The 26,141-nt window shown below is 49.4% G+C and overlaps 1 protein-coding gene across 1 annotated transcript in view; it reads right to left on the minus strand.

Moving 5' to 3' along the window:
• The window catches only part of LOC144138379 (unconventional myosin-XV-like), a 157,126-nt gene that overhangs the window by 44,612 nt on the left and 86,373 nt on the right, over positions 1-26,141 (minus strand). Inside the window, exons 28-32 of the mRNA XM_077670633.1 lie at positions 14,021-14,128; positions 12,558-12,933; positions 10,890-11,170; positions 3,880-4,251; positions 429-792 (exon numbers count right to left, since the gene is read on the minus strand). Coding sequence (XP_077526759.1) covers positions 429-792; positions 3,880-4,251; positions 10,890-11,170; positions 12,558-12,933; positions 14,021-14,128 — 1,501 coding nt within the window. The remainder of the gene's footprint in view (positions 1-428; positions 793-3,879; positions 4,252-10,889; positions 11,171-12,557; positions 12,934-14,020; positions 14,129-26,141) is intronic.

The raw sequence follows: 26,141 nt of genomic DNA on the forward strand, positions 1-26,141 counted from the left end.
TTACTTCGTATGGTTCATTTTCGGGTTTTATATTTTAACACGAAAGTGTTTTATGCCGGAATACACCAAGATTTCACTGACGCCATATCCGTCACGGAAGTGACGCCAGTACACCTTTGCCGAAGCGACCCGCCAGCAGGACGTCGCTCGCCAAGCACACCCACAAGATAGCCGCCGACCCGCAAATCACGCTCAGCTGCAGATTTCGCTGCACATTTCACTTTCGTGTTTTACCGATTCCTATGACAGAGGAATCAGCCAGTTATTTTAAAAAGCGACACCCTAGCAAAAACACAAGAATACACCCCTTTAGAGGGTGTTTTACCATTATTTACACCCTTTGAATGGGTGTTTTTCTTCGTTTTTTTATAGGGTTTCAGTTGTAAACAAAAAGGGCGTAAATAGTTTTACAGTCCCGAAAAACTCACATTCGATGGCCTCGGCCTTGCTGCCTGACATGCCGTCGAGCAGCTTCTCCGGGTGCAGTGCGACAGGGTGCCGTGGCTCCCTGTGGCGCGGCACCACCGGTGTGGTCGGCAGGCAGACGCTGCTGGACGCGGCTACAGAAGAGCAGCCGGACTGGCCAGACCCTCCCCGGGACGGTTGCTGCTGTTGCTGCTGCAGGAAGTGTTGCTGCTGCTGCTGCAGTTGCTGCTGCAGTTGCTGTTGCTGTTGTTGACCGAACGACTGCAGCTGCTGCTGGTGCTGCGGGGGCGGGGGAGGGGGACCCAGGCCCGCACGGTCCGTGGCCCGAGGAGGCCGGGCGGACGAGGACAGCTCTCGGGCCGGGAGCTGCGCGCGCATGCGCGTGTACGCGTGTTTTGTGGGCTAAGTGAAGGGTTATCAGTGAACAAAATAAGGAGGCGCTATGAGTTTTTTTTTTTATTTTAGGGGCGAAGCTCCTTGGGGTTTCGGGCTTTTGGCGTCTCATGTCGTCGTCGTAACCGTCGTCTCATGTAGTCACGGTACTAAGACACCAGGACACTGGTTTACGCCTCGCGCTAGAACGTAACGCGTACTAAAAAAACACCGGGACATTCGTTTACACCTCGCGCTGAACCGCTTCGTAATCCGTATACTAAAAAAAAAAAAAAACACTGGGACACTCGTTTACGCCTCGCGCTAGAATGCTTCGTGCTTCAAAAACACGGGAATTTCACAGCGAAGCTGCATACCTCTACCCACAACGGTTTCATATCCGTGGGCAAAAACGCCAAGGCGCCAAGAATACACTTACACACTGCATGCTTCGCCCCTCCCCAGTTTTCACGTTAGTGGAGATGGGCCGAGATTTTTTCTTTGTGAATTTTGTAATGCGCTGAACACAAGTGGCTGATCTTTCGTCCCTAAGGGGGCGCGAGAACTGGAGGGATTAGACATTAGGCCTGCGCACTCCTTCCCTATTTTTACTTACTGGCAGGAAATGGGTAGTAATCATGGGCACTGTTAATATGCGGCCTAGGTGTAACGTGAGCATGGACATGTGTTTCCGGCGTTTGTGTCGCTCTACTGCGTCTCCTCGAGTCGTTTGTGCATGCCAGCGGTGACCATAAAGCGGAGATGCAAAGAGCTGTCACCGTCTTGTGCGATCTGACTAGCACGCGAATCGTGGTGGACTCCCTCCCGCTGCTGCCGTACATACAGTCGAGTCCACTTATAACGATACCGTTTATAACAATATATCGGATATAACGATGAACAGCTATGGCGTCGTCCGCTTTTGTATACTTTCCATGGCAAAATAAACCGCTTATTACAATGCTCCAGTGCCGCGATATCGGATATAACGATTGAATCCGGTTATATTGGGCACCAAAAGTGCAACAGTGACGACTCTAACGACGTGGTTGCGCAGCCTACTCAGGTAGTGTCTTCGGCCCAATGTGTGACACAGTCCCTCGGGGACTTTGTTTCCGCCAAGGACATTTACCTCAGCTAGGTGAAGCACCTGTAGACGCTCTTGGAAAAGATTTGCGCTAGCTTCACACGCGGCAAACAAAGGTGGCCGACTATGGCTTCTTTTCCGCAAATTAGTTGTAGTACTACCTTGCTGGCGTGCGAATAAAATGTTTTGAGCTCTCTTCCGTCTTTTTATTTCGCTACCCGCTTATAACAACTATCGGTTATAATGATGGGATTTCCTTGGCACTTGGATATTGTTATAAGTGGACTAAACTGTATATATACTGATAACACCGTAACGGCAGTGCGTTAAGGGGGACTCAGTTGAACACATTCTTTATGGGAGTTGCTAATTCCTGAACCAGGGGCTCTAAAATCGTCGTGTACTAATACGAAAAGCTTTAAAAATCTATAAAAATGTTCAGAACGGCGTAGTTTGCTTCCTTTAGAAATACGTCAATACTTTACTGAAATAAAAACTAAACAGGAAACACATTTTGGTTGATCTAGCCTTCTCTAGATAGCGCTAGCTGCCTAGCAAGCGAGAGTTTTAGGGCGAAGCCCCTGACGGGCTGAGGCTGTTGGCGTCTCCTGCCGTCGTTGTCGTTGTAATCGTCGTGTCATGTAGTCACGGTACTAAAACACCCGGACACTCGTTTACGCCTCGCGCTAGAGAGCTTCGTGCTTTGAAGACAAGAGACTTTTACAGCAAAGCTCTGTACCTCTACTACCCAGTGGTTTCATTTCTGTTGGCAAAAACGCCAAGGCGTCAAGAATACACTTATACACTGCATGCTTCGCCCCTCACCAGGTTTTACGTTAGTGGAGATGGCCAGGGATTTTTTCTTTGTTTATTTCAGTACACAAGGGACACATTTCTAGAAGAAGCAAACTAGGTCGTCAGGGACATCTGCATGTACTTGTAAAACTTTTCCTATCGGTTCCCGATGCTTCATACGCCCGTGGGCCATGAAGTAGTAACCGCCATAGGAATGCAATCAGGTGAGTCCCCCTTAAGCCTAGGCGTCTATGGCAGTTTAGGTACAGCAAGCGTGGAAGGACTGTAGCACAGCGATGCAGACAGCTACATTTCCTCCTAGCCGCAGGTCTTCTCGTGCACCCCCTCTCCTTATTCGACCACTGTGATATCATCATCATCAACAACAACAACAACAAAAACAACAACAACAACAACAACAACAACAACAACAACAACAACATAATCATCAGCCTATTTTCGTCCACTGCAGGACGAGGGCCTCTCCCGCAGCTCTCCAACTGCTCCTATCCAGCGCTTTCCGAATCGTTCCTTCGCCACCGAATTTCCCCATCCCTACATCGAGTTATAATCGGCCCTTCCCTACCCGTAGTCCCGTCTCACGGTAGCGACTCCGGTAGTCAGTTCCACGCACTGCATTTCAAGCCCAACTCCACTTCTTCTCTCTTAAAGTGAGCAAGGATATCGTACACACAAGTTAACTCCCAAATCCAAGACGCTCGCTTCCGGCATATACCTCTTATCGTTTCTCCTATCATTCTTTCGATTGCTCGTTGGGTGGACCTTAGCTTTTTTAGGGGGCGAAGCACCTTAGGACGTCGCTTTTTACGGGGCTTGGCGTCCGTGTACAAAGTGTAGCGCAAACGCTGGGAGCATCGGATTAGATTAGATTTTGATTAGATTGGATTGAATTGTGTCGGATTGGATTGGATTGCATTGGAATTGTACATACTGTACACACGCGTTGTCACTAATTTACATGCGCGAGTAGGCAATGCTAGGGTGGCCACCTTAGCAATGCCACGGGTGATTTACGGTAAGAGCGATCCCCAGTGCTTCGCCCACTCGTCATGATTCACTTCGTGGAGAAGCGTGATTTTTTTTTTCAGGTTCTCTCTAAGCCCCGCGCTATATTACCTCTCCAAAAGCATCTAAGACCCCGACGCGCGCGGGGTGAGACTTCTAGGGACCACCCGTACCTGCGACCTCCTCTCCATCTTCTGAATCTTGGCCTTGACGAGGTTGTCGACGCGGAAGGAGTGCGCCTCGGAGGCGGCGTCCTGCCAGCCCAGCTGCCGCTCGAGGGCCAGCTTGCGCTCCTCGCGCAGCTTGCGGTGGTCGCCGCTGGGCGCGGGCGTCACCGAGCTGGCCACGGGCAGCTCGTCGTCCGCGTCGTCGCCCCGCCGCCGGCTCGACGCCCGCGAGCGCACGCTGTGGTCCATGGTGAGCTGCTCCAGCTTGGCCTTCATCTCGGAGCTGATGCGCAGCTTGCCCACGCTGCCCGGACGCGTCTCGCCCTCGAAGGCGCGGATTATGGGCTCCTCGTCGGCTGCGCCACGAGCACGCGACGACTGCGACCAGCAAGAGAGGAGAGAACAACACACGCGAGCGGGTCAAGAGATCTCCGGGGTATGTATACGTCGTCGGCTGTCCACCCATTGTCCCTCACCCAGTCACTGGCATCTTTCGAAGGCACCTGGCAAGATTCAACCTGTAGGTACCTTAGCCTGGGATGTACCAATCATCATCATCATCATCGTCATCATCATCACCACCTCCAACACCTCCACCAGCCTATCTACGCCCACTGCAGGGCAAATGCCTCTCCCATTATTCTCCAATTACCCCGGTCCTGCGCTAACTGCGACCAATTTATCCCCACAAACTTCCTGATCTCATCTGCCCATCTAACTTTCTTCCGCCCTCTGCCACGCTTGCCTTCTCTAGGGATCCATCTGTCACTCTTAATTCCCAACGGTTATCTTGCCTTCGCATCACGTGCCCTGCCCACGCCAATTTCTTCTTATTTTCTAGCAATGTGTACTTAACACGCGTTCATTCCCTGACCCGCTCCTCTCTCTTCTTGTCCCTCAACGTTACACCTATCATCTTCCACTCCATTGCTCGCTGAGTCATCCTCCATTTAAGTACCAATAGATGTACCCATGTATTCGGATGTACCAATAGAGTTGCTTAATCCCAGGATGCAACGCGTCTATATTGCTCTCTCGGCTGCCCAAATATAGTGCGGCAGAAATGAAATGAGCGGGAAAAGCTCCACCAATACGTCTCAGCCCAAAGTAACATGGCGAACGCTCACTGTAACAAAGTCCTGAGAACAGAAAACTGGCTTCGGTATAGCGATAATTCGCTTAAAGCGGGGATCATGCGCTCTCTGTACACTGCAGTTGGAACCGTAGAAAAATTTGAATAAAACGAGCAATAAAATAAAGCGACAAGGAGAGTTTACCGCTATTCCTTATTGATGCTGGGAAACACGTCGCTACAACCATGCGTTTCCAGTGGCCTCTCTCGGCACAGGGTTCCGATGAGTGCAATGCTGCACTTGGGGTCGAGATTGGCGATGGGGCGACTAGGACGAACAGATCCGAAACACACCTCGGCGTGCTCTACAACGCGATCGGGGACTCTTCTTGCTCTCTTCTAGATGGGCAAGCGAGCTACAATAAGACAAATAAATGATAAAGGCGTCAGTCAGTCAGTCTGAAGCTTCGTCTTCTTGATAGGCGCAGAGCTTACATAAGGGGGGAGTTCTAAGCGGTGTTCCGCGCTTCCTTGCACTGAACGGCCTCCGAGAACAGTGTATGATTATTAGCAGTTCTAATAATGGGCATTCTCGATTAACCAGCCCTGGATAGCCCGCGAGCAGTCCGAATTCTATGCTCGAACGTGGGGTCCCGCAGGAATACATGAGAAAATTGAGCATCGGACCGCGTTCTGGGAAGTCCGAGGACGGCTGATAATCAAGAAAGCCCGCCGTCTGAAACAGGTGCAAGCCTATCCAGGTCGAGATAAAGACGCAGCCTTAAAATATTGGCTTCGTCTGTTAAGGAACACCTGGGTAACAATACCGTTAAAAAACAGCTCTACAGCCATTGCTGTATACGTGACTTCGGCACGACCAAAAAAAAAAAAAAAACTCGGAACTATTTGATGATAGTGGTATTGCGCTGTTCTATGCACAGATCGCTGAAATGTTTGGACAATGAGGGAGAATGATCATGAGCAATTACACTCTGTGAATGTGGATAGACAGCGAAGCTTTTTGGCACACTAAATGGAGGTGGCGGAGAATTTGGGTATAAATTCGCCGCGGTGGAACGCGGTTAAACCAAGTTTGTCGCCGGATGTATTTGTTTTCGCGTCGAGAGCGCACAGTGAACACGCACCACATAATTACACGGCAAGACAATACACAGCTGCAAAAGTGCTGTGAACTTGGGTACAGCCAGCGTTTTCTCGTAATATTTTCTGATGGTACGCGCCCTTACTCTTTCCCTTTATCCCCTTCTCCGTACCCCCACCTGTTGGAACAAACGAGCGATTAGACGTGATTAGACACAACCGCACAACCAGCTGGCTTGACCTTGAGTGAGCCTGAAGGTCAGATTGACGTTACGAAAAACGACCCATTTTATACGTTTGACCTGAAGTAATATGGTTCACTTAAAAACTGGACAGACTAGGCGTCACCCCAGCTGCAGGCAGCCAGGACGCAGCCAGGGAGGGTGTATCAGTGTCAGAACACCCCACAATATTTTCTGAGTGCCGCATTTATCCCTCCCCTGTACTGCCGCCCATGCTCTTACACACCCAATCGATATACTATAACGTAAAAAAATAAGAAGGGTGTCACTTTATTAAAGCCGAAAAATGGCTAAAATGTTGTTAGGGCGCAGGATCTCTTTCTTTTTGTTTTTTTTTTGTACAAGAGGAGTATAACACTACATAAAAAATATCTCTTGCTATGCCACTGACAGCCAGTATCCAGAGGAATTATCGCCGAACGTAAAACGCTCCTTTGTGCTGCATGAAGTTGGCTTCTCCTCTACAAGACTTAGCTTGAGGTAGAGCACGCTTTACAGGAACAGGTTAAGTAAGTTGTAGCAATAAAAGCTGGTTAATTCGGACTCGGTTTAACTCAAACTGACGCCCTGGTTCCCGCACGGCCCTGTATATTTCAATGGGGGAAAAGTCCCAACAACTCGAACGCACCGGTATTCGGACGGGTTAATTCGAACTGGGATCCCCTGGTTTCCACCGCTCCTCGCAGAAGTCGGTCCAGAGTAGTTACATAGTGTTGCAAATCCACCCTACCTCGACCCTGCCATGTAAATAAACGTGTTTTCGAGCAAAAACAGCGCCACTATTTAAACATTACGGCTCGCTGCTCACATGAATGCATGTAAGCAGGGCCGTACCCAGAGGGGGGGTTTGGGGGTTCGAACCCTTCCCGAAATCTGTTCCAGGCAGTACGTAAACAATACTTACTGTTGCTTTCAGCAAAACTATCCCATTCCCAAAATTCATACCCCCCCCCCCCCCCCCGAAAAAAATTTCTGGGTACGGCCCTGCATGTAAGTGCCTGTTTCTTTCGTATAACTGACTGATCAATGACCTTCGTTCGCTGTTCGAGCTCCATGAACATCATTTATGAAATCCCTTGACACAAACGTGTAGTAGCGCCTAATTCGCGATAATAAGTCCGGAGGTGGCGTCTCTGTGGTCTGCCCGCGCAGTGTGGTGGTATGTCCATTCATTCTAGCTATCACCTGCCAAATCGAACTCCACTTAATTCGAACTTTCTTACGGTCCCCTTTGAGTTCGAACTAACGAGCTTTTACTTGTAAGTTTGCGGATATGAATGATCTGAACAGAACTGTGTATACGTGAATGAAACACTATCTCTTCGCATTTTGAATCGAATCTGTCTAATGCGATGTGCCGAATCTGGATATGCGCCTTCCTAGCGCATTAGCCCCTCTGCGTGAATGAGATGTGCTAGAAAGCCAACATAATACGCTACTGTCGAATCCCGAATCTAATCGAGAAAGCAATATGCTGATTGAACATTCGAATACCACACCGTTTCAACTTTATTATAGTTCAGCCTCTCATGAATTTTTGCCGTGCAAACACTCATCATTCGACGTCGCCTAAATTTGACGACATGCGCATCTTTGATTGATTGTAGGGTTTAACGCGCCGACGCAACGAAGGCGATGAGGCGCGCCGTAGTGGAGGGCTCCGGATTAATTTTGACCACCTGGGGATCTTTAACGTGCGCCGAAATCTCGAACACACGGGCGTTTTTGCTTTTCGCCTCCATCAGAAAAGCGGCCGCCGCGGCCGGGAATCGAATCCGCGACCTCGTGCTCAGCAGCGCAACGCCTTAGCCACTGACGACATGCGCATCTTTGTCGCTCGGCATAGTGTGCGGGCGTTATACGCTTGTGTTTTCTTAACAGCGGTGCTGTTTAAGCTTGAGTTCTATCCGTGCCTGGCGTCGCCCTAACTCGGCGCAACAAAGTGGAGAGGGAGAAATGCTAGGCAAATAAGTGTGAGGGAAAGTGGCGGGCAGGCAAGGAGCCCAGGGGCAGGTGTTAAGTGTGCGCGCCTAAAAAAATGTGGTTGATTCCTCTGTCATAGGAATCGGTAAAACACGAAAGTGAAAGGTGCAGCGAAATCTGCAGCTGAGCATGATTTGCGGGTCGGCGGCTGTCTTCTGGGTGTGCTTGGCTAGCGACGTCCTGCTGGCGAGTCGCTTCGGCAAAGGTGTACAGGCGTCATTTCTGTGACGGATATGACGTCAGGGATATCTTGGGGCATCGCGGCATAAAACGCTTTCGTGTTAAAATATAAAACCCGAAAACGAACAACCCTAAGAATAACGTACGTACTCTTAAGTACGAAAGGTTGCTTCCACGCAAGAAGGCCCTGTGTACAGGGGTGCACCCTTTACAGGCCGCTTGTTTCGTCTTCGTTGTACTGGCGTCATTTCCATGACGGATATGACGTCGCTCAAATGTTTGTGCATCCCGAAAAAAAAAAACACTTTCGTGTTAAAAAAAAACACGTCCCGTGGTCGGAATCGAACCTAGATTCTTTGCGTTATGAAAGCGGCATCGGTCCAATTGTGGTGCACCGCAATTGGGGCGCTTGATAACATTTCCTTCGGGTTCGTAGCGCGGGCGTTGGCTTTGGACTTTGGCTGAGTTAAAGTGGACTTTGGCTACCGAGCTCGGCGGTTTGGATTTTGGACTTTAGGAGGGTGGATTGTGGACTCTGATTTGACTCAGTTAGCATGGAGAAGACTACCACTTCCACTGTTTACTCAGTCTCCGCATCTCTATTGAGAAAGTGGCCGATTTTTTTTTTATAGCAGAGGGTTTCAGTCTTTACATCACGTGGGTTACCAACGTCCTGCCTCTTTTCTTTTTTGGAGCAAAAAGAAGCGAATAAATGCGCAACGGCTGGAAGATACACTGCGAAGTCGCAAATTTTGTGCACACGTTTTTATCAAGAATGATTGATTGATTGTGGGGTTTAACGCGCCGACGCAACGCAGGCGATGAGGCGCGCCGTAGTGGAGGGCTCCGGATTAATTTTGACCACCTGGGGATCTTTATCGTGCGCCGAAATCTCGTACACACGGGCGTTTTTGCTTTTCGCCTCCATCAGAAAAGCGGCCGCCGCGGCCGGGAATCGAACCCGCGATCTCGTGCTCAGCAGCGCAACGCCTTAGCCACTGAGCCTTTATCAAGAATGTGTCGCCTTCGGCACGCGCCAGGAAAAACGCCCACCCATTATTATGCTACAGTAATCTGGGAAGCGAACTCGAAATAATTTAACAAAATGAAAAAAAATGCGAAGCTGCAGGACTTAGTTCTCACTCACCCGTCTTCAGACAAAAATACAAACAATCCCGGAAAGCACTACCAGATAACAAAATGAAACTAAATTTATCTTGTTCATGTCTTAACTTACATTAACTACCGCATTTTGCATTGCTTTTATCACACCAGCAAGTCCCCGTCATAGCAGAACCGCTTTATGCGAACTGTGGATTTATTCCAAATTTGCCACGGAACCAACTCCGCTTTAAACAAAGTACCGCTTAAAACGAAGACTTTTCCGACCCGAGGAATTTGTTGTAACGAGTGTGTCCATTTTGTCTATCGTTGAAAGCGGTTTCCCTGCTACAATGAGGAGTGGACGGTAGAAGGAGTCGTCAAATGAAAAAGGGGTTCTCGCGCACATTGAAGGAGGCTGGACCAAACCAAATCCTCCCTGGAAATTTCTCCTTTTCTTTCACTATTATATACACGGCCCTTCCGTCGCCCATCCGTACCACGTGACCAGAGGCGTGAAAAGTACAATTAGCATAAAGTCCTCCACACAAAAAGATCGAGCAAAAAAAAAAAGGCACGTTTTTGTGAGCAATACAAATAGGCCATGCTACAAGCTTTGCACTGGAAAAGGTGATATCATTTCGTATACATGTCACCGTACTCTGCACTCGTGCCAGGAGATGTGGACAATTGTTACCTGTACTACACTAGTGCAGCCGGTATAGATGTATTCCATTGGCTTCGCCATTCAGAGCTTGCACTCAGTGTAGACAGCTAGATCAGGCTAGAAATAGGCCTCTTTAGACTGGCTACACTAGTGCACCAATGTGCCCCGTGGCATCCAACATATTTGCCTTAGCGTTCGGAGCCTGCACTCAGTGTAGCCAGTGTAGGCCAGAAAACAGCCCCATTTTCTTTTACTGGAACTGGCCCCACATGGTGCAGCCAGTGTAGTGTTCTACACCTTGGCCTCGCCATTCGGGGCCGACAGTGTAGCCCATGTAATATCATATGCACTGGCCTCTACGTTCAGTGCAGCCAGTGCAGGCTAAAATATAACCTCTTTTATATTACCGAAGTTGTACACACTGGTACAGGCAGTAACTGCTCCACACTGGTGGACACTGGCGCAGGCAAGCTGGACCACGACCTCTTCCTCACCTGGTACATCGAGCGCACCCATACGTCAAATACTTCACCGTGCAACCCTCATAACACTAATAACTAAGCTTTATTTTATTTTATATTTGTCAGCTCAAGAAACTTTGGTCCTCCCCCTATAACCGGGTGATGACGAACCGGGCAAAATAAGTGTTCGCCAAAGGTGGCACACCGACCTTTGGCGACGAGCCAGCCTCGTTGGCCTCCATGTCCTGGATCTCGGGGAAGTCCACCAGGTCCTCGTCGTCCTCCAGGTCGTCCTCCAAGTCCTCCAGGTCGTCGCTGCTCGAGTCGTCCTGCAGGCCCGCGGCGCGCCGCTCCTCGCGCTCCTGGCGGCGCAGCCGCTTGAACTCCAGGAAGGACGTCGGCTGGCCCGGCAGGCAGTTGCCGGACTCGTCGCGGGGAGGCGGCCACCGCCACTTTCCGATGCGCACCGTCTTGGCGCGCCCGTACACGTCTGCGCGGCGATCACAGAGCTTTGGCGGGAAATTCGAAGATCCCGTTTTACTGCAATTCGCATTTTCGGGACCATGAAAGCGTTCCTGGGATGTTAGTGCACATGCTTCATTTTCGTGCACGTCTGCGCGTCTGGAACCCAATCCCCGTCGCTGCTATCAGAGAGCTTTGGCGGGAAATGCAAGGAGCCCGCCGTAGTGCGATTGCGTTGGCAAGAACGTGAAAGCGTGCCTGTACAGCTAGTGCATATGCTTAACTTTCGTACACGTCTTCGTGGCGGGAACCCAATCGCCATCGCTGCTACCAGAGAGTTTTGGCGGGAAATTCAAAGAGCCCGCCGTACTGCGATCGCGTTTGCAGTACCGTGAAACCTTCCCTGTACAGCTAGTGCATTCGCTTAATTTTCATACACGTCTGCGCGGCGGGAACCCAATCCCCACTGCTATTGTCAGGGAGCTTTGGCGGGAAATTCAAAGATCCCGCCACACTGCGATTGCGTTTCCGAGATCGTGAAAGCGTTCCTGCATGGCTAGTGGGCATGCTTGGTTTTCAACCGGAAAATTCGCTAGTCGCCGCACATTCGCACCTACTTCAAATGACCTGTCAACCTTTGTGAACCCTGACACTTCCGACCCCCCTGCCATTACACTGATTGCGAAATTGTGCATAGATAGCGGTCTCGCACGAGAGACTATAGTCTAAAGCTGCGAGTCTGCTTCCCAAGCCAACCCAGCCCACCGGTTCGGCCCTCCACCCTCCTAGGAGACATTCATCTAGACCTTCTAGATCTTTTGTCTTGAAGCCACCACAAAGCCCCACGTCCCCTCTCAATAAAAGTAATTTACTCCTGTCGGAACATTGACACACAACGCGTATCTGGACAACGGGACTTGCTAAACTAGGTAGCTTTCTCGGCTCTTCCGCACGGTACACATGGAAAATTGCAACACTGTAGAGGCTACATTGGGCCTCCTCGATTATCAGTCCCGGATCGTCCGCGGACTGCCCGAGACGCGATCCGGCGCTCGATTTTCCCGTGTATTCCTATGGGACTTCCGGTCGGAATACAATCCTCGGACTGTCCGCGGATCGTCCAGGACCGGTAAATCGAGGATGTCCATTGTTGTCAACAGTCCGCCCACTGAGGGCGCCTAACTCACCGTGAAGGATAGGCGCCGGTGCCTTGCGGTTCCACCTGCCGAGAAGGGAGATGGAAATGACGGGCGGACTGTTGCCAACAATGTAGCCTCTACGGTGCTTTACGCAGCTTCGGAAACGCACTATATGGTAGCGTGAAGGAAGCCGTAAGCTCGGAACTGACGCCGCGACGTCTTTACACGGAGCGACTGCGAAGAAATGCCGGAGTAGTAGTAGGGGGGTGTACTGACCGCGATACTTGGCCATGGTGGTGGGTGACATGGGCGGAAGAGGCGGCGGTGGTGGGGGCGGAGGCGGAGGAGGGGGCGGTGCGCCCGTTCCCCCGTCAGCCTTGAAGCGGAGCTCGCTCAGGACGCTGCCGAAGGCGTCCCTCGGGGAGGCGCGGGTGGGGGCCGCCGCCGCCGGCGCGAGGAGACGTTGCTGCGCTGCCGCCGCGTCCAGTGCCGGGATGGAGAGCGACAGCGGAGTGAGACCCGGCATAGGAGAGCCTAGGAGTTGTTGGTGCGGAGTGCGGTCGCCCCGACTGGCGGCGCGGGCGAGCAGACCGCTGTTGCCGGCGCTAGGCGTCGCGGCGCCCGTGACTGGCGGCGGAGACGCTGCAGGAACCTGAGACAAGAGCGAGGGTGCGCGGTTTGAGAAGCTTGCGTTGTTTCGCGGTACCGTTATGTTGGCCCAACTCTGCTCTCTCTGTGACTTCGACCGTTTTATGCTGTTGGCATCTGAGAGCAACAGTTCATGCGGTTAGGAGATTGATGGAATGATTGGTTAACTGATTTATCGATCGATCGATCGATCGATCGATTGATTGATTGATTGATTGATTGATTGAGCGATTGATTGATTGATTGATTGATTGATTGATTGATTGATTGATTGATTGATTGATTGATTGATTGATTGATTGATTGATCGATCGATCGATTGATTTATCGATCGATAAATTGATCAATTGGTTGGTTGATTCATTGATTGATTACCTGTTTGATTGATTTACTGATTGATCAATTGATTGGTTGATTGATTGATTGATGGATTGATAAATTGATTGGTTGAATAATTGACTGATCGATGGATTGATAAATAGGTTGGTTGATTAATTGATTGATTAATTGATTGACAAGTGATGATTTTACATCACGCATCTAAGAACAAAAGCTCGTCTGGTAAGGGATTGGCTAATTGAGCACTCGATTGCTCGATTTATCTATTGATTGAATCAACCTATAATAAATAACATAATCGAATGGATGAATAAATCAACTAACTAACTAACTGACTAAATAAATAAATAAATAAATAAATAAATAAATAAATAAATAAATAAGTTATTAAACAGTAGCTTCTACAGCTGCTTGGCTTTTCTTTCCGCTGCCTGGCCCGGGCAGCTGCACGCATCGTCGCCGTTCTCTCTCTCTTCGCATGAGAGCTCGGCTGCTTGTTCATGCGCGGCTAGGCACTGCTATAGCTGTACGTGTTACTTCCTTCCTACTTTCATTTTATCCAAGTCACCATTCATTAAAGATGCACTCTTAGGTTTCAACGAAAAGCGCCGTCGGGACCAAAACGATGGCGACAAGCAGTGAATTCTCGGGCGAACAAAACTTGTCAATCGACTCTTGACGCCATGCCGTACACTTTTGTTCTTTTAAAGCACCGAGTAAAAGGGGGGCGGGTAATCGAGGTCTCCACTCACCACGGACGACTGCAGGAGCTGCTGAAGGGCGGCGCTCTGCTGCATCAGCTGCTGCTGTATCTGCAGGTTCTGCTGCACAGCGTTGGCCAGGAAGGCGCGCTGCTGGAGCTGCGAAGGACAGGCAACCAAAATATGAGACCCAAGAAGCTAGGGAATCGTGTTTGCCTAACACGTATACGTTGCGAAGTTGCTCTCCTAAAAAAATACTTGGCACGCCGGTGTCAGTCACCGGCGTGTCGTAATGCTCCTCTGCTGCTACTCCTCAGATACTGGCTTGCTGAAAGGCAGCCTTTGAGAAATCGGTACTCGCTGGTTAGGCTTCCGGTGCTATCTGGGGAGTTGGTGTAACGTTTATTTATTAATTTATTCAGCTTACTACATTCACCCAGAGGGCATTGTTGTAGGAGATACATAAAAAGTGTTCATTCCAGAAATGGAATCATGAATCCCGTAATATACAAAAATAAAAATCAACAGAGGCATCTTTTAAAGGCTTGCAGCAAAGAGCATTGTACAACACCAAACGCCAACAGGGCCGAAGGCAAAAAAAAAATAAATAAAAGAGAAAAAAGGAAAACAATACGGAAGACGAAATAAAGAAAATCGACATTCTCTAAAACTAGTCAGAGTGAACGTTATGTGATTGCCTTGCTTACTTTAGTGTGCGAACAATCTGTTTTTTTTTCTCTTTCCGTGTTTATGGGTTCTCGTGATTACATGTTTACACGTGGCCTTTCATTCAATTTTAAATTCTGCGCATACAGTGAGCGGTGTATCGTAACATGGATTTCCTTAGAGTGGAACTGCTGCGTTGTGCGATCTTTTGTGCCGAACTGACTTCAGAACTTTCTTCCGCTTCATTTTATGTTCCTTCGCGCTTAGTTTTCCTTTTAAATTTTGCTTGGACGTCCTGCTGTTACGTACGTCGGGAATTTTTTTTAAATCATCAAATTGGCTTTTTCTTTCAAATGTTTGGTTGGCTTTTCGCACTATTTGTTTATTTTAAATTGGCTTTAAACCTGTCATAGCCTAGCTGGAGCAGGTCTCGTTGCCCACATTTTTTCTCTTTTCTTTTTCTTCAGGCGGGGAAGGGGGGGGGGACATGGAATTGGAATTGGCGTAACGAATTTACGGAAAATATGCCGTAGGGGTGTTAAGAACTATGTGAAAGTACGCGTGGGGGACGGAGACTTGCGGTTTCTTTAGATGCGAAGCATCTCATGCTCGGGGCTGTGTCCCTCCCTCCCTCGTTGTCCGCCGTCCGCACTCTACTGCGCATGCGCGTCTCTTCAACCCCGTCAGCGTTTGGGCTGACGTCAGCGCAGTCCACTATAAAAAGAAATAGTTAGGCGGCGCCCGGTTTCGATCCCACGACTCTCTGGCCGCAACGAGAGGTACGTGGCGCTCTTCCCACTGCGCTACAAACCGAGACGGGAGCATGTGCTACGAACGCGCCTTATGTGCTTCACTCATGCAAACTACGTCAAGAAGCTGCTGATACAACGAAGGCACGCGAAGCTGAACGTCAACGGAAACGACGAACTGAAAACTAACGGGAACTTCAGTCGACCCCATGGCTGCTTCGCATACCACTCAGGGTTTTCCTACGGGAAGACTGTGTAATTTTTGCTCTCATGTCTTAGTCTTCAGTATGTGTAAGACTCATTACAACGTCACATTGTTGCAGAATTCGGAACAGATGAAGGTGCTACAGTTGCGTACACGCAGAACGAGGTTAAATTCCTTCCTTACAAAAGTTACCTTAGAAACTTCGCAGTTGAATAAAAATTCGTCCGGGTTCAGGATTCAAACCCGGGACCACCGCTTAACCGGAGCAGTAGCTCTACCAGCTGAGCTAACCAGGAGGCTAGTCGTTTGTAGCACAAGAGCGAATTGATCAACAACTCGAAGTGATGTACAGGTGTTAATCGAGCAGATTTAGGGGAAATCCTTAAATGGAGTAGGTTTCTGCGAAGGAAAGTTTGACATCCGTCTCAGTGCAGCCATACGGCTACAAAGGAAAGCTAAACAGCTTTCTCAGAAACTTCGCAATTGAAGAAAAATTCGTTCTGGTCTAGGATTCGAACCCGGGACGATCGCTTATTCGAACCCACGACCACCGCTTAACCGGAGCAGTCGCTTTACCAACTGTAGAGCGACTGCTCTGGTTAACCGTTCAATGACGGGGAAGTGAACCGTATAATTCGTAGAACACAACACGTTGTTCTGTCAACATTTTTTTAGGCTGGAATGTCAGGTCTTTGATGCGCCACTACGCAATCTAGAGCTAGTAATATCAGTGCCGGAACTTCTTTTATTGGAGGTTTCAAAGGCGGTGTTACGACCCTGCCCTGGATGTTCGCTCTTGAAGGCTTCCTTGAAATAGCTGAGATTTCCACCATATTTGATTTCGTTTACTCTCGCATAATATATGTTTTTGTTATTTATCCAATTATTCTCATTCTGGTTCTCTCGATATATAAAATTAATTTGACTTAAAAATGCTTCCAACCGCTTTAAACTGCCTTTATGCACTGCTTTGTAGTTAGAAAAACGTTATTTGCCACCACTGATGACTTGCCGCTCTCGTAATTGGGTACATGCTATTCACGATAGAATGCCGCCGTATTCACCATCACCATCATCATCAAATGGCGCGAGCGACGGCCTGCCGACGACGAGGAAGATAACGATCCCCGCCCGAGCCTGCCAACAAAGCAACAGAATCAGTGATCGCCACATTTGCGGGCTCCTCATGCCCTTCAGAAATCAAAGTCTGGCCCCTGATCTACAGAGTTGAGCCTTTGTCCCCCCGTCCTCGCCAATGTCAGAACTGCTGGCGCTATGGTCACACTGCAGGATCTTGTAAATCATCCACTCGCTGCTGCAACTGCGGAGCCGATCATTCCGCTAGCCAGTGTACTGCGGATGAAGTTACATGTTGCCTCTGTCGAGCTGCTCATCCAGCGGACTACTCGAACTGCCCAGCCCGCGAAACGGAAGTCAGGGTCTTGGATGTCCTGGAAAAGCGCCGTTGTTCCCGCTCAGAAGCGGTAAATATAGTCAAAGAGAGAGCTTATGGGTATGCAGGTGCTACCGCCCGCCACACCACAACCAATGAGGCTTCTCTTGCCAAGGCAATAGCGATGGCACTAAAAGAGGTGTTGCCTGAGGTTTCGGGACAAATGGTCTTGTCGGTGACGGAACAGGTTTCGAACCTTTTGTCTGCTCAGACACAACAAATTGTGCAAGTCCTGTCTTTGCCTGCGCCGGTTTCCCAGGAGCAGGTCTGCTCGCAGCCTTTGTCCACGACCAACAGGGGTCAAACATCCCAGGCTTCAGCGGTGCGAGGGGAGAACCTCGCGAGGAACCCTTCACCGATAATCTCCCACCAGACGGCTACTTCCAACGAGGCTATTAGCCCGGCTCTGATGACCGCCTCAACACACCAGGTTCTGACTCCTTCGTCTCCTGTGGTTTCACAGGGTCAGGTTTCCTCCCCAGTTATGGAGTCAGATTGTGAACTTGAAATGGAATTAGAGCTTCCAGCTACTTCGACAAGTAAACGGGCAACTTCATCGCTTTCGCAACAACCTACTTCCCCCACAGAATCCAAATCCAAAAAAGCTAAAAAGGGCCAAACAGAAATTAAGCTTAAAGAAAGCATCTTGGAGGCAGCCATGGCTGCTATTCACTCCCCCTAATGTCCCTCCGGGTTCTTCAGTGGAATTGTCGTTCGATAATTGCGGCTCTCACAGATCTTAAATGTCTCATTAACAGTCAATGTCCTGATATTATTCTCCTTCAAGAAACTTGGCTGTCCAAGGATAAGCCATTCACTCTTCCGGATTTTCGTGTGTTTAGATTAGATAGGGAGACCCGAGGAGGTGGATTATTGATTCTTGTATCTTCCAAATTTTGCCACAAAGCCAAACTGTATTTTCAGTCCTTGTCACCGGACTGCGAACTGCTGGCGATTCATATGTGCCTCCCTGGATGCGTTTCTTTTTCTTTAGTCAATGCATATTTCCCTAACGGAGTGACTTCCACAGGTCCCCTAGATCTTGCTCTCTCGTCGAGTAAGCAACACCTTGTGATCGCCGGTGACTTCAACTCACATCACGTCAGTTGGGGTTTTAAAACAGATACCTGTGGCTGGCGATTATTAGACTGGATGTCCACCAACAATCTTCTTTGTTATAACACGGGTAGTGCGACATTTTTCCGGAGCCGAATACGATCTGTCTTGGATTTAACATTTGCAAAGGGCGTGTCAGTCTCTTCGTGGAGTACTGTTGATTGCCCGACAAATAGCGACCACATACCGGTAGTTTTTCATGTAGCTGTCTCTCCGAGTACACCGGAACGGGTATTGCGGACGCTGGTAAATTATGAAGTTATGAAAAAGAAATTGCATTCGGCTATCATATCGCTCCCGAATGAGTCTGAGGAAAATAGGGCTAAGAAGGTAACAGCCGCATTGAAAAACTCACTAAGGAAGTCTGAATTCATTGTTGCTTCTGCAAAGAGAGAGGGTATAAGCCCCTGGTGGGATCAGGACTGTTCTAGAGATTATCGGCGTCGGAAGGCAGCGTGGAAGAAGTTCATTCATAATCAGAGTCCCGATAACTGGTCAAATTTTAAATATTATTCGGCTATTTTCCGCCGAACAATCTCTACGGCCAAGCAACTGCATCATTCTCATTGTTTCTCGGCGCTTTCTGATACAAAAAACAGACGTGCTCTCTTTGCTTTCTTGCGTAACCGCAAGAGTGTAGACAATCGCAGTAACGATGTTTCAGTCGTGGAAACGTCTGATGAAATCGTGAATTCAATCGAAAAGGTCGCCCAGGACTTACAACTCAGGTTCTCATCTACACTGTCACCAATTGTCGTAGAAAGTATATCAGTTGTAGACTTTTCCCCTGTCACGATGGGTGAGATGGGGGATGTTGTTATGCGGCTGCCGGGAGCCTCCCCGGGGCCAGATGGGGTTTCTACTCCCGCGATAAAACTTTTGTTTGAGGAATCTCCTGACGATCTATTGAATATTATAAATACTTCATTGGAAAAATCATGGATTCCTGCAGATTGGAAAATCGCAAAAATTGTCCCCCTCCTAAAGATCCCCAGCCTAGGTGTTATTCCGGACAATATTCGACCAATTGCACTAACTAGCAACCTAGGAAAATTGATAGAGAGAATTTTGTATGGCCGATTAGCCCAGTTTTTGTCCAGAAAAAATATTCTGAGTCCGCATCAAATTGGCTTCCGTCCGGGATGCTCCATTTGGTCCGCCCATGTTGACCTGGAGAGCCGTATCCAGCTTGCGCGCAGAAACAAACAGGTATGCGCACTCGTCACTCTGGATGTTGCTAAAGCGTATGACAGCGTGGAATATAGCGTACTGCTAGCCAAACTTAAGGAATGTGGGGTACCCAAGTACATTCTTTCATGGATCCAACAATTTTTAATTGGACGCAAGTTCTTTTGTTCGAAAAATGGCTTTAAATCATCGACTTTATATCAGACAAGGGGCGTCCCCCAAGGTTCGGTGCTTTCCCCCATCCTATTTAATGTACTAATGAGCTCAATTCCAATAAATCAGGAGGTCTGTACTTATGTTTACGCTGACGACATAGCCTTTTTCTCTGCTGCCCAGGACATTCATGTTCTTTATGAGATGCTACAGGCATATTTGGTTTCCATCGAAAGGTGGTTAACATACATAAATTTGAAACTTAACGTCAATAAGTGCGCTGTCATTGTTTTTCCGGTATCTGCTCCAGTTACCCTCTGCCTGACGTATCGGGAGGCGACTATTCCTCAGGTGGCGTCTTTGAAGTATTTGGGTGTAATATATGATCAGACAATGGACTGGCGCCCTCATATAAACCATATTGCGACCAAAGGGGAGCGGGCACTTGGACTGTTGAGGAGACTCAGCAATAGGTCTTTTGGAATGAGAAGGGACACTTTACTTTTTATTTACAGGGGGTACATGCGTCCCATTTTAGAGTTTGGCTGCGCCCTCTTTTCTGGTTCACCAGCTTACAAACTTAGAAAGCTTATTATATTGGAGCATCGTGCACTGAGATTGTGCCTCGGCCTCCCAAGGTGCGTGGCCAATAATATCCTGTATTTGGAGGCCCGCATTCCACGCCTGGAGTCTCGGTTCCGGCTACTAACAGCACTGACGGTTATGAGGATTTTTGAATCTCCACAGAGCAGATATTTTTCATTGATGGTTGCTCAGCCAGCACTCTTTTTCAGCTCTTGGTGGCCTCGGTACATTCGACCACAGTGTGTTTATGCCCAGACGTTACTTTCACCATTGAGTATCAATATTCCCACAGTACTGACAATGCCCTGTGACGTTCCTCCTGCGCTTTTAACTTTCCATAATATTTTCCCCAGCAACGCTAAAATGCTTACTTCGCGATTTTTAACAGGAATACTCCACGACCATTTGGCAAGCTTTAAGGATTATGCAATAGTTGCAACAGATGCATCCCAGCGTGAGGAGCGAGCAGGTGTGGGAATTTTTAGTCCACACCTTAACTGGTCAGTCTCGCTGCGTTTGCCTGACTACACACCAATATTTCAAGCCGAATTCCTTGCGATAGTTCTGGCCTTAAAAGACGTACCTCCGCAGTACTTTAACGTAGCAATAATTACTGACTCTTTATCGGTTTGTTCAGCTCTTTCTTCATCCGAAAATTCCGCTCTTATTCGTACATTCAACTCCCTTGTGCCTTCCCATTTGCGCGACATCTGCCTCATTTGGGTTCCAGGTCACAAAGGGTTACAGCTTAATGAACAGGCGGATTCCTTGGCGCGATCGTCGTTAGATGGCCCTCCAGTTGACCTATGCCCTATTCCCTTCATTGTAGCAGGAGCAAGGTTTCGTACCTACCAACGCCTAGCAGGAGCGCAGGAAGGAATCATCACTAATTTTGAAGATTATGTACATTTAAAACATAATTGGAATACCCGGTTTTGTGAATCTCGACAATGCGAAGTCACAATGACTACCTTCAGATGCCGAGTCCCCCAACTCAACTTTTATATGCACCGGGCTGGTCTAGCCTCCTCCTCCCGATGTGCTGTCTGCGGTGATCAGGAGACTTTAGAGCACTTTCTATTGCATTGCCGCGGTTTTGCTATGATGAGGCAACGTCATCTTGCCACGCCATTACGACGAATTGGCCTGCCTATTTCCATGCCCGTTCTACTATCTTTTGGGGCCACATCACTGGGATATTGTCACCGAGGGGTGGCTGCAGCCATTCATGCATACGTTTCCGAGTCCAGGCGCCTGCCCTGTTAGCGTTGATTCTGGCGTGTATTTTTTCCGCTCCAAAAAGCTCAGTTCTAATAAAAAATCCACCTATAACTTTCAACCAATTCCATTTTTTCTCTTTCTGCGTATAAATAGAGAGGTGTATTAGTTTCCGGTGTTTTAAGCGGGCGCATTAGCCCTTCTCACGCCCGATTCCTGGCCAATCCCCCACGTGGGTACGAGCCATATCGCCAGGAACAACAACAACAACAACAAAAAGCAACTGGAATACTCTCGTTTTCCCCTCCGGTAGCCGGCTCGCATTGTCCTCGACTCTTAATCACGCCGAGTCTACTCCACCGAAAAGCGAGGCCAACGTTGCGGACTTCCTTTTTCCGATACGGGCAGCCACTCTTCTGCACCGTGTTAATGGAGTCGTCGCCACCCCCAATCACGGGACACTCACCAAGAGCGACGGCAGGTCACGCTTTGCGGGCACCCTACGGGTCAGCGGAATCCGGCCGCGACAGTGGCGACGACAACCTCGGATGCTCCCGCAAGGTCGAAGACGCGGTCAAATCCCGATTCCAGCTCCAGCGGCAGACCCTTACAAGGCGCAAGCTCTTCAAGGCCTGCAGTCTCGTCGTTCCTGGTCCTCTCGAGGCACTGCGTGAAGAATTGGTCTGCGCTGTTCCGCTGCTGCGTGGCCCGGAGCTCCGTCCGTTGCTGCCGGAGGTCCGTGAGTTGGCTGAGCAGCACGTGACCGTTGGTCTCACCAAAAAGCTCGAAGTAGAGCCGTTCAGCAAACCCGATGGAACCGGAGAGAAGGCGGAGCACCATGGAGCGAGGAAAGTCCAGCAGCTGGACTACTTCGCCACTGTCAAGGGACACCTCCAGCGCCCTGGAGTATGCGCCTTCCCGGTCGGTGCAGTGCTGGCCACGGACTTCGTTCGCCGGCACCTCTTGCTCGTCTTTGGGTCATCAGGGCCGGCCTGAAGTCGCTGTGGGTTCCTCACAGTGCCGCAGTCTGCCAGAGCTTTCTCATCGCCTCCAGCTGGTCGACCACGCTGAGGTTCATCCCTGGGTCGGTCCATCTCAGCGCCAGAGTGAACAGGAGCCAGAGCAGAATGACATGTCGGAAGGAGGCATTTCTGGAACTGCTATGGCGATGGCGTTGCTCAACAGCCTGGCGGTACGCCGCGGTGGCACGCTCTTTGTGAAGGACATTGGAAGGGAGGCACTGTGGAAAATGCGCTCCCAACTTTGGAAAGCCAATGCTTCGTTCAGCTGCAAGGCGACTGATATTTATATATGGCGCAATTTGTGTGCGCGCAGGAGTTTTGGGATTTTCCTATTATTTATAAATAAAGCATTCGCGGTGAGAGGAGCCGAACCCGTGGCCTCATGTCTCGAAACACACGTAATCGGGGAGTACGCATCTGAAGCGAACTGCTGCTTCTTGACGCGTTCAAAGACGGTGCATGCGGGTTTCGGAAACTAAGGTCCTGGTTTTAAGCTATCAGTGTAACATCTTTCGCCTCTCAACTCCCTCGAAACAGAAACCGTCAGGACTTAGTTTTACCTTAACCTCATTCAAAGAATTCAAACATCCCAGACTAGTCGCAGCTAACGATATCAAACTGATAGACCTGTTTTCTTCATGTTTTATTTTACATGCGCGTTCATAATGTCCCGAATGAATCGCTTTCTTTGAAGTTTACGAAGTTTTTGACGAAGTTTGTAGCAAGATTTGGAACAGAGAACAGCTGAAAGTGCCATAATTGCATGGACGAGACCGAATTCCCTTCTCTAAAGTTTCGTCACAACTGTCTGCGGAATATATTTGGTAGAATGTAGCTCGTGCAGAATAGGACTAATCTCTTCAGCAATAATTCTTTTAACCCTTCCATATTTTTACACCTTCCAAGCACCACAACACTAGAATATTCCACCGACCAGCGGCTGCACAAAATCTCAGCTCAGCAAGGCATTCTTTTAGGGGCGAAGCTCCTTAGGGCGTGGGTCTGTCCATCCTCGACGTATGTATGTAGCCACCTCTAGTTTAGTTCTTGGATTGTTTACTAGATGGCGTGGCTACCTCTAGTTTAGTTCTTGGATTGTTTACTAGATGGCGGTACTTGTATATGATGAAAAGATGTGCTTGGATTGTTTACTAGATGGCGTGGCTATCTCTAGTTTAGTTCTTGGGTTGTTTACTAGATGGCGGGGAGCGTTGTAATAAAATCCGTTCGCTCTTGGCGCGCGCTCGGAGTCGCCCGATGGATAAGGCTGCAGATGTGCGAGCCCGCGAGGCAGAAGCGCTCCGTGAAGCTGCGCGACACCGCCGCCAAGATCCTGCCGTACGAGAGCGGGAGGCCGAAGCGTGTCGTCTGGCTGCGCGACGACGCCGCCAAGATCCCAGCGTTCGAGAACGAGAGGCCCAAGCGTCACGGCAACGGCGCGAGGACCCTGCCGTACGCGAAGCGGCACGGCTGCGGCGCGAAGAGGATCTCCAAAACGTCAGAGAACGGGAAGCGGCGAGAAAGCGCGCGTATCGGCAGGCAGACCCCGATGCAGTGAGAGCTCGTGAGGCGTCTGCAAAACGCATCAGGCGAGCTCAGCCCCAAGGTGCCGACGCGCGGTTTAAGCGAGACTTTCTAGACGTTACGTTCGGACACAGATGTAGTGGGCGAACTTTCACTGAAGAGTCACGGTTTTACCGATGATTTCCCCTCAGGAGCTTCGCCCACTCATCATCATTCACCCCGTGGATATGCTGTGAATTTTTTTATGTGTATATACCCTGCTCGCTTGAGGGCGTATTCAATAGGAATCCATCGATCACTACGTATTGGCTTGTCAACGATTTTCAGGACTCAGATATTAGCTCTTTAAGGTGCTGCTTTGCGTTATGGGGCTCGCTGCATCAGTGCCGGTACTTCTTGGATTGAGGGCTTCCGAGAAGGGGTTCTTCCGCCGGGATGTCTGCCATACCCTTCGGAGCTCCAATGAAAACACTAACAAAATCTCGCTATAATTAACGTCGTTTACTCTCGCAACTTATACAATTTCTTATTTTATATTTAATTCTTCTCAACGTTTTTTTTTTGCTTTCAGTCTGTATTTTGTTATTACATATCAGTCCTGCCCTGCCTTTTTGCCTTTGTATCTTTATATTGTTGTTATTTATCCAATTCTTATCAACTTCTGTATATCTTTAATTTTGATCGATCGTGTTTCTTCTAAACGCTTTTAAATTATCTTTATGCAGTGCTTTGTTGAACTATAAGATCTTTTCTCCCAACCACTGATGATTTGCCAATCCTCTGGTCGGGTATGCACCCATCAAAAAGGAACGTCATTGTAGCGATTGTAGTGACGGCTACGACAGCCGCTATCAAAGGACCCGACGAAAAAGGGACGCTACGTTCATGTTTAGAACCGCCGCAGTTTCATATGCATCCGACGTTCAATAGGGGAAGGCGAGAAGCTCGTGTCAGAACGCTCACAAGGCGATATGAAACCGACGCCCAAACGCGCTACACGGATATCGCCCATACTCCCAACGGTTCACACACCACCCTCGTCACCCTGGACTCTGCCGGTCATCTCGCCACTGCAGCCACCTACAAGCAGCTACCAGTTCCCACAGCAGAGGCAGTCGCCGTCGCTCATGCGACCACCACCCACCAAAAACAGCCCTACCTAACCATCATCACCGATTCTCAGCAAGCATGCTGGTGGTATCAAGCTGGCCTGGCACCCCCTCAAGCTCTTCCCATCTTTCACTGTCTCCCCGAAGAAATAGAGGTAACAATAGTTTGGACCCCTGGCCAGAGTGGCCAGGGGTCCAAACTATTGTTACCTCTATTTCTTCGCTGGGAATGAAGCGGCCCATGCCGCAGCCCGCGTTCTCCACAACCGGGCACTCCCCTCTGCAAGGCTAGATACCACAGGACGTCCAGATTCCGCAAGCACCACCTTAACACCGATGGACTCTACCTATAGCTCCATCCTTTCCGACTACACAAACAACAGAAGAAGGTACCCTCCTCCCCCACCCATCCCTTACCCCACATGAAGCCTATGTCTATCGCCGCCTTCAGACGGAAACTTTCTATAATCACACGATTCTCTCACACATCTCCCCATCCCTCTTCCCCCATAACTGCCAAGCGTGTGACCTTCCTCTTACCACCTTCCACCTAGTCTTCTCCTGCCCGCAGCACCCAACCCCCCTTCACTCCCCCACCCTTGAGCAGTGGGAGTCCGCTCTGACCAGCTCGTCAGTCACCGGAGCAGCAACTCGCCCTGGTGAAACGAGCTCTGGAATCGGCGCAGGTGTGTACGAGATTTCGGCGCACTATAAAGATCCCCAGGTGGTCAAAATTAATCCGGAGCCCTCCACTACGGCGCGCCTCATCGCCTGCGTCGCGTCGGCGCGTTAAACCCTACAATCAATCAATCGGTGCAGGCTCGCGGCCTCCTGGACATGGGAGGCTGACCACTTCCCCTTCCCTCTCCCCTAAAGCTCAAATAAATGTTTTTACCACCACCACCACCACCACCGCAGTTTCACTTTTATTCCAACGGGCACCGTCGAAATAGCCTCGACAGCCCCCTGGTGGCGGGTAAGCAAAAACGCAAAAACGCTCATATCGGTGAAAAATGCGTGAGTTTCAATCAGAGCAAAGAAGGGCGCCTGCTCGCCGCTCTACGAAAATTCCTTCAAACATCTTTCCTCCTCCATTTCCTTTAGTTTCGTACCCAATTAGATGTACCATATTTTTTCCACAATTCCCAGTACGTAATCCCTCTCCCCTAGACACCAAAATTAGC

The sequence above is a fragment of the Haemaphysalis longicornis genome, unplaced genomic scaffold (genome assembly GCF_048455015.1).
Source record: "Haemaphysalis longicornis isolate Haplotype H1 unplaced genomic scaffold, Haemaphysalis longicornis Haplotype H1 scaffold_5, whole genome shotgun sequence".
Lineage (NCBI taxonomy): Eukaryota > Metazoa > Arthropoda > Arachnida > Ixodida > Ixodidae > Haemaphysalis > Haemaphysalis longicornis.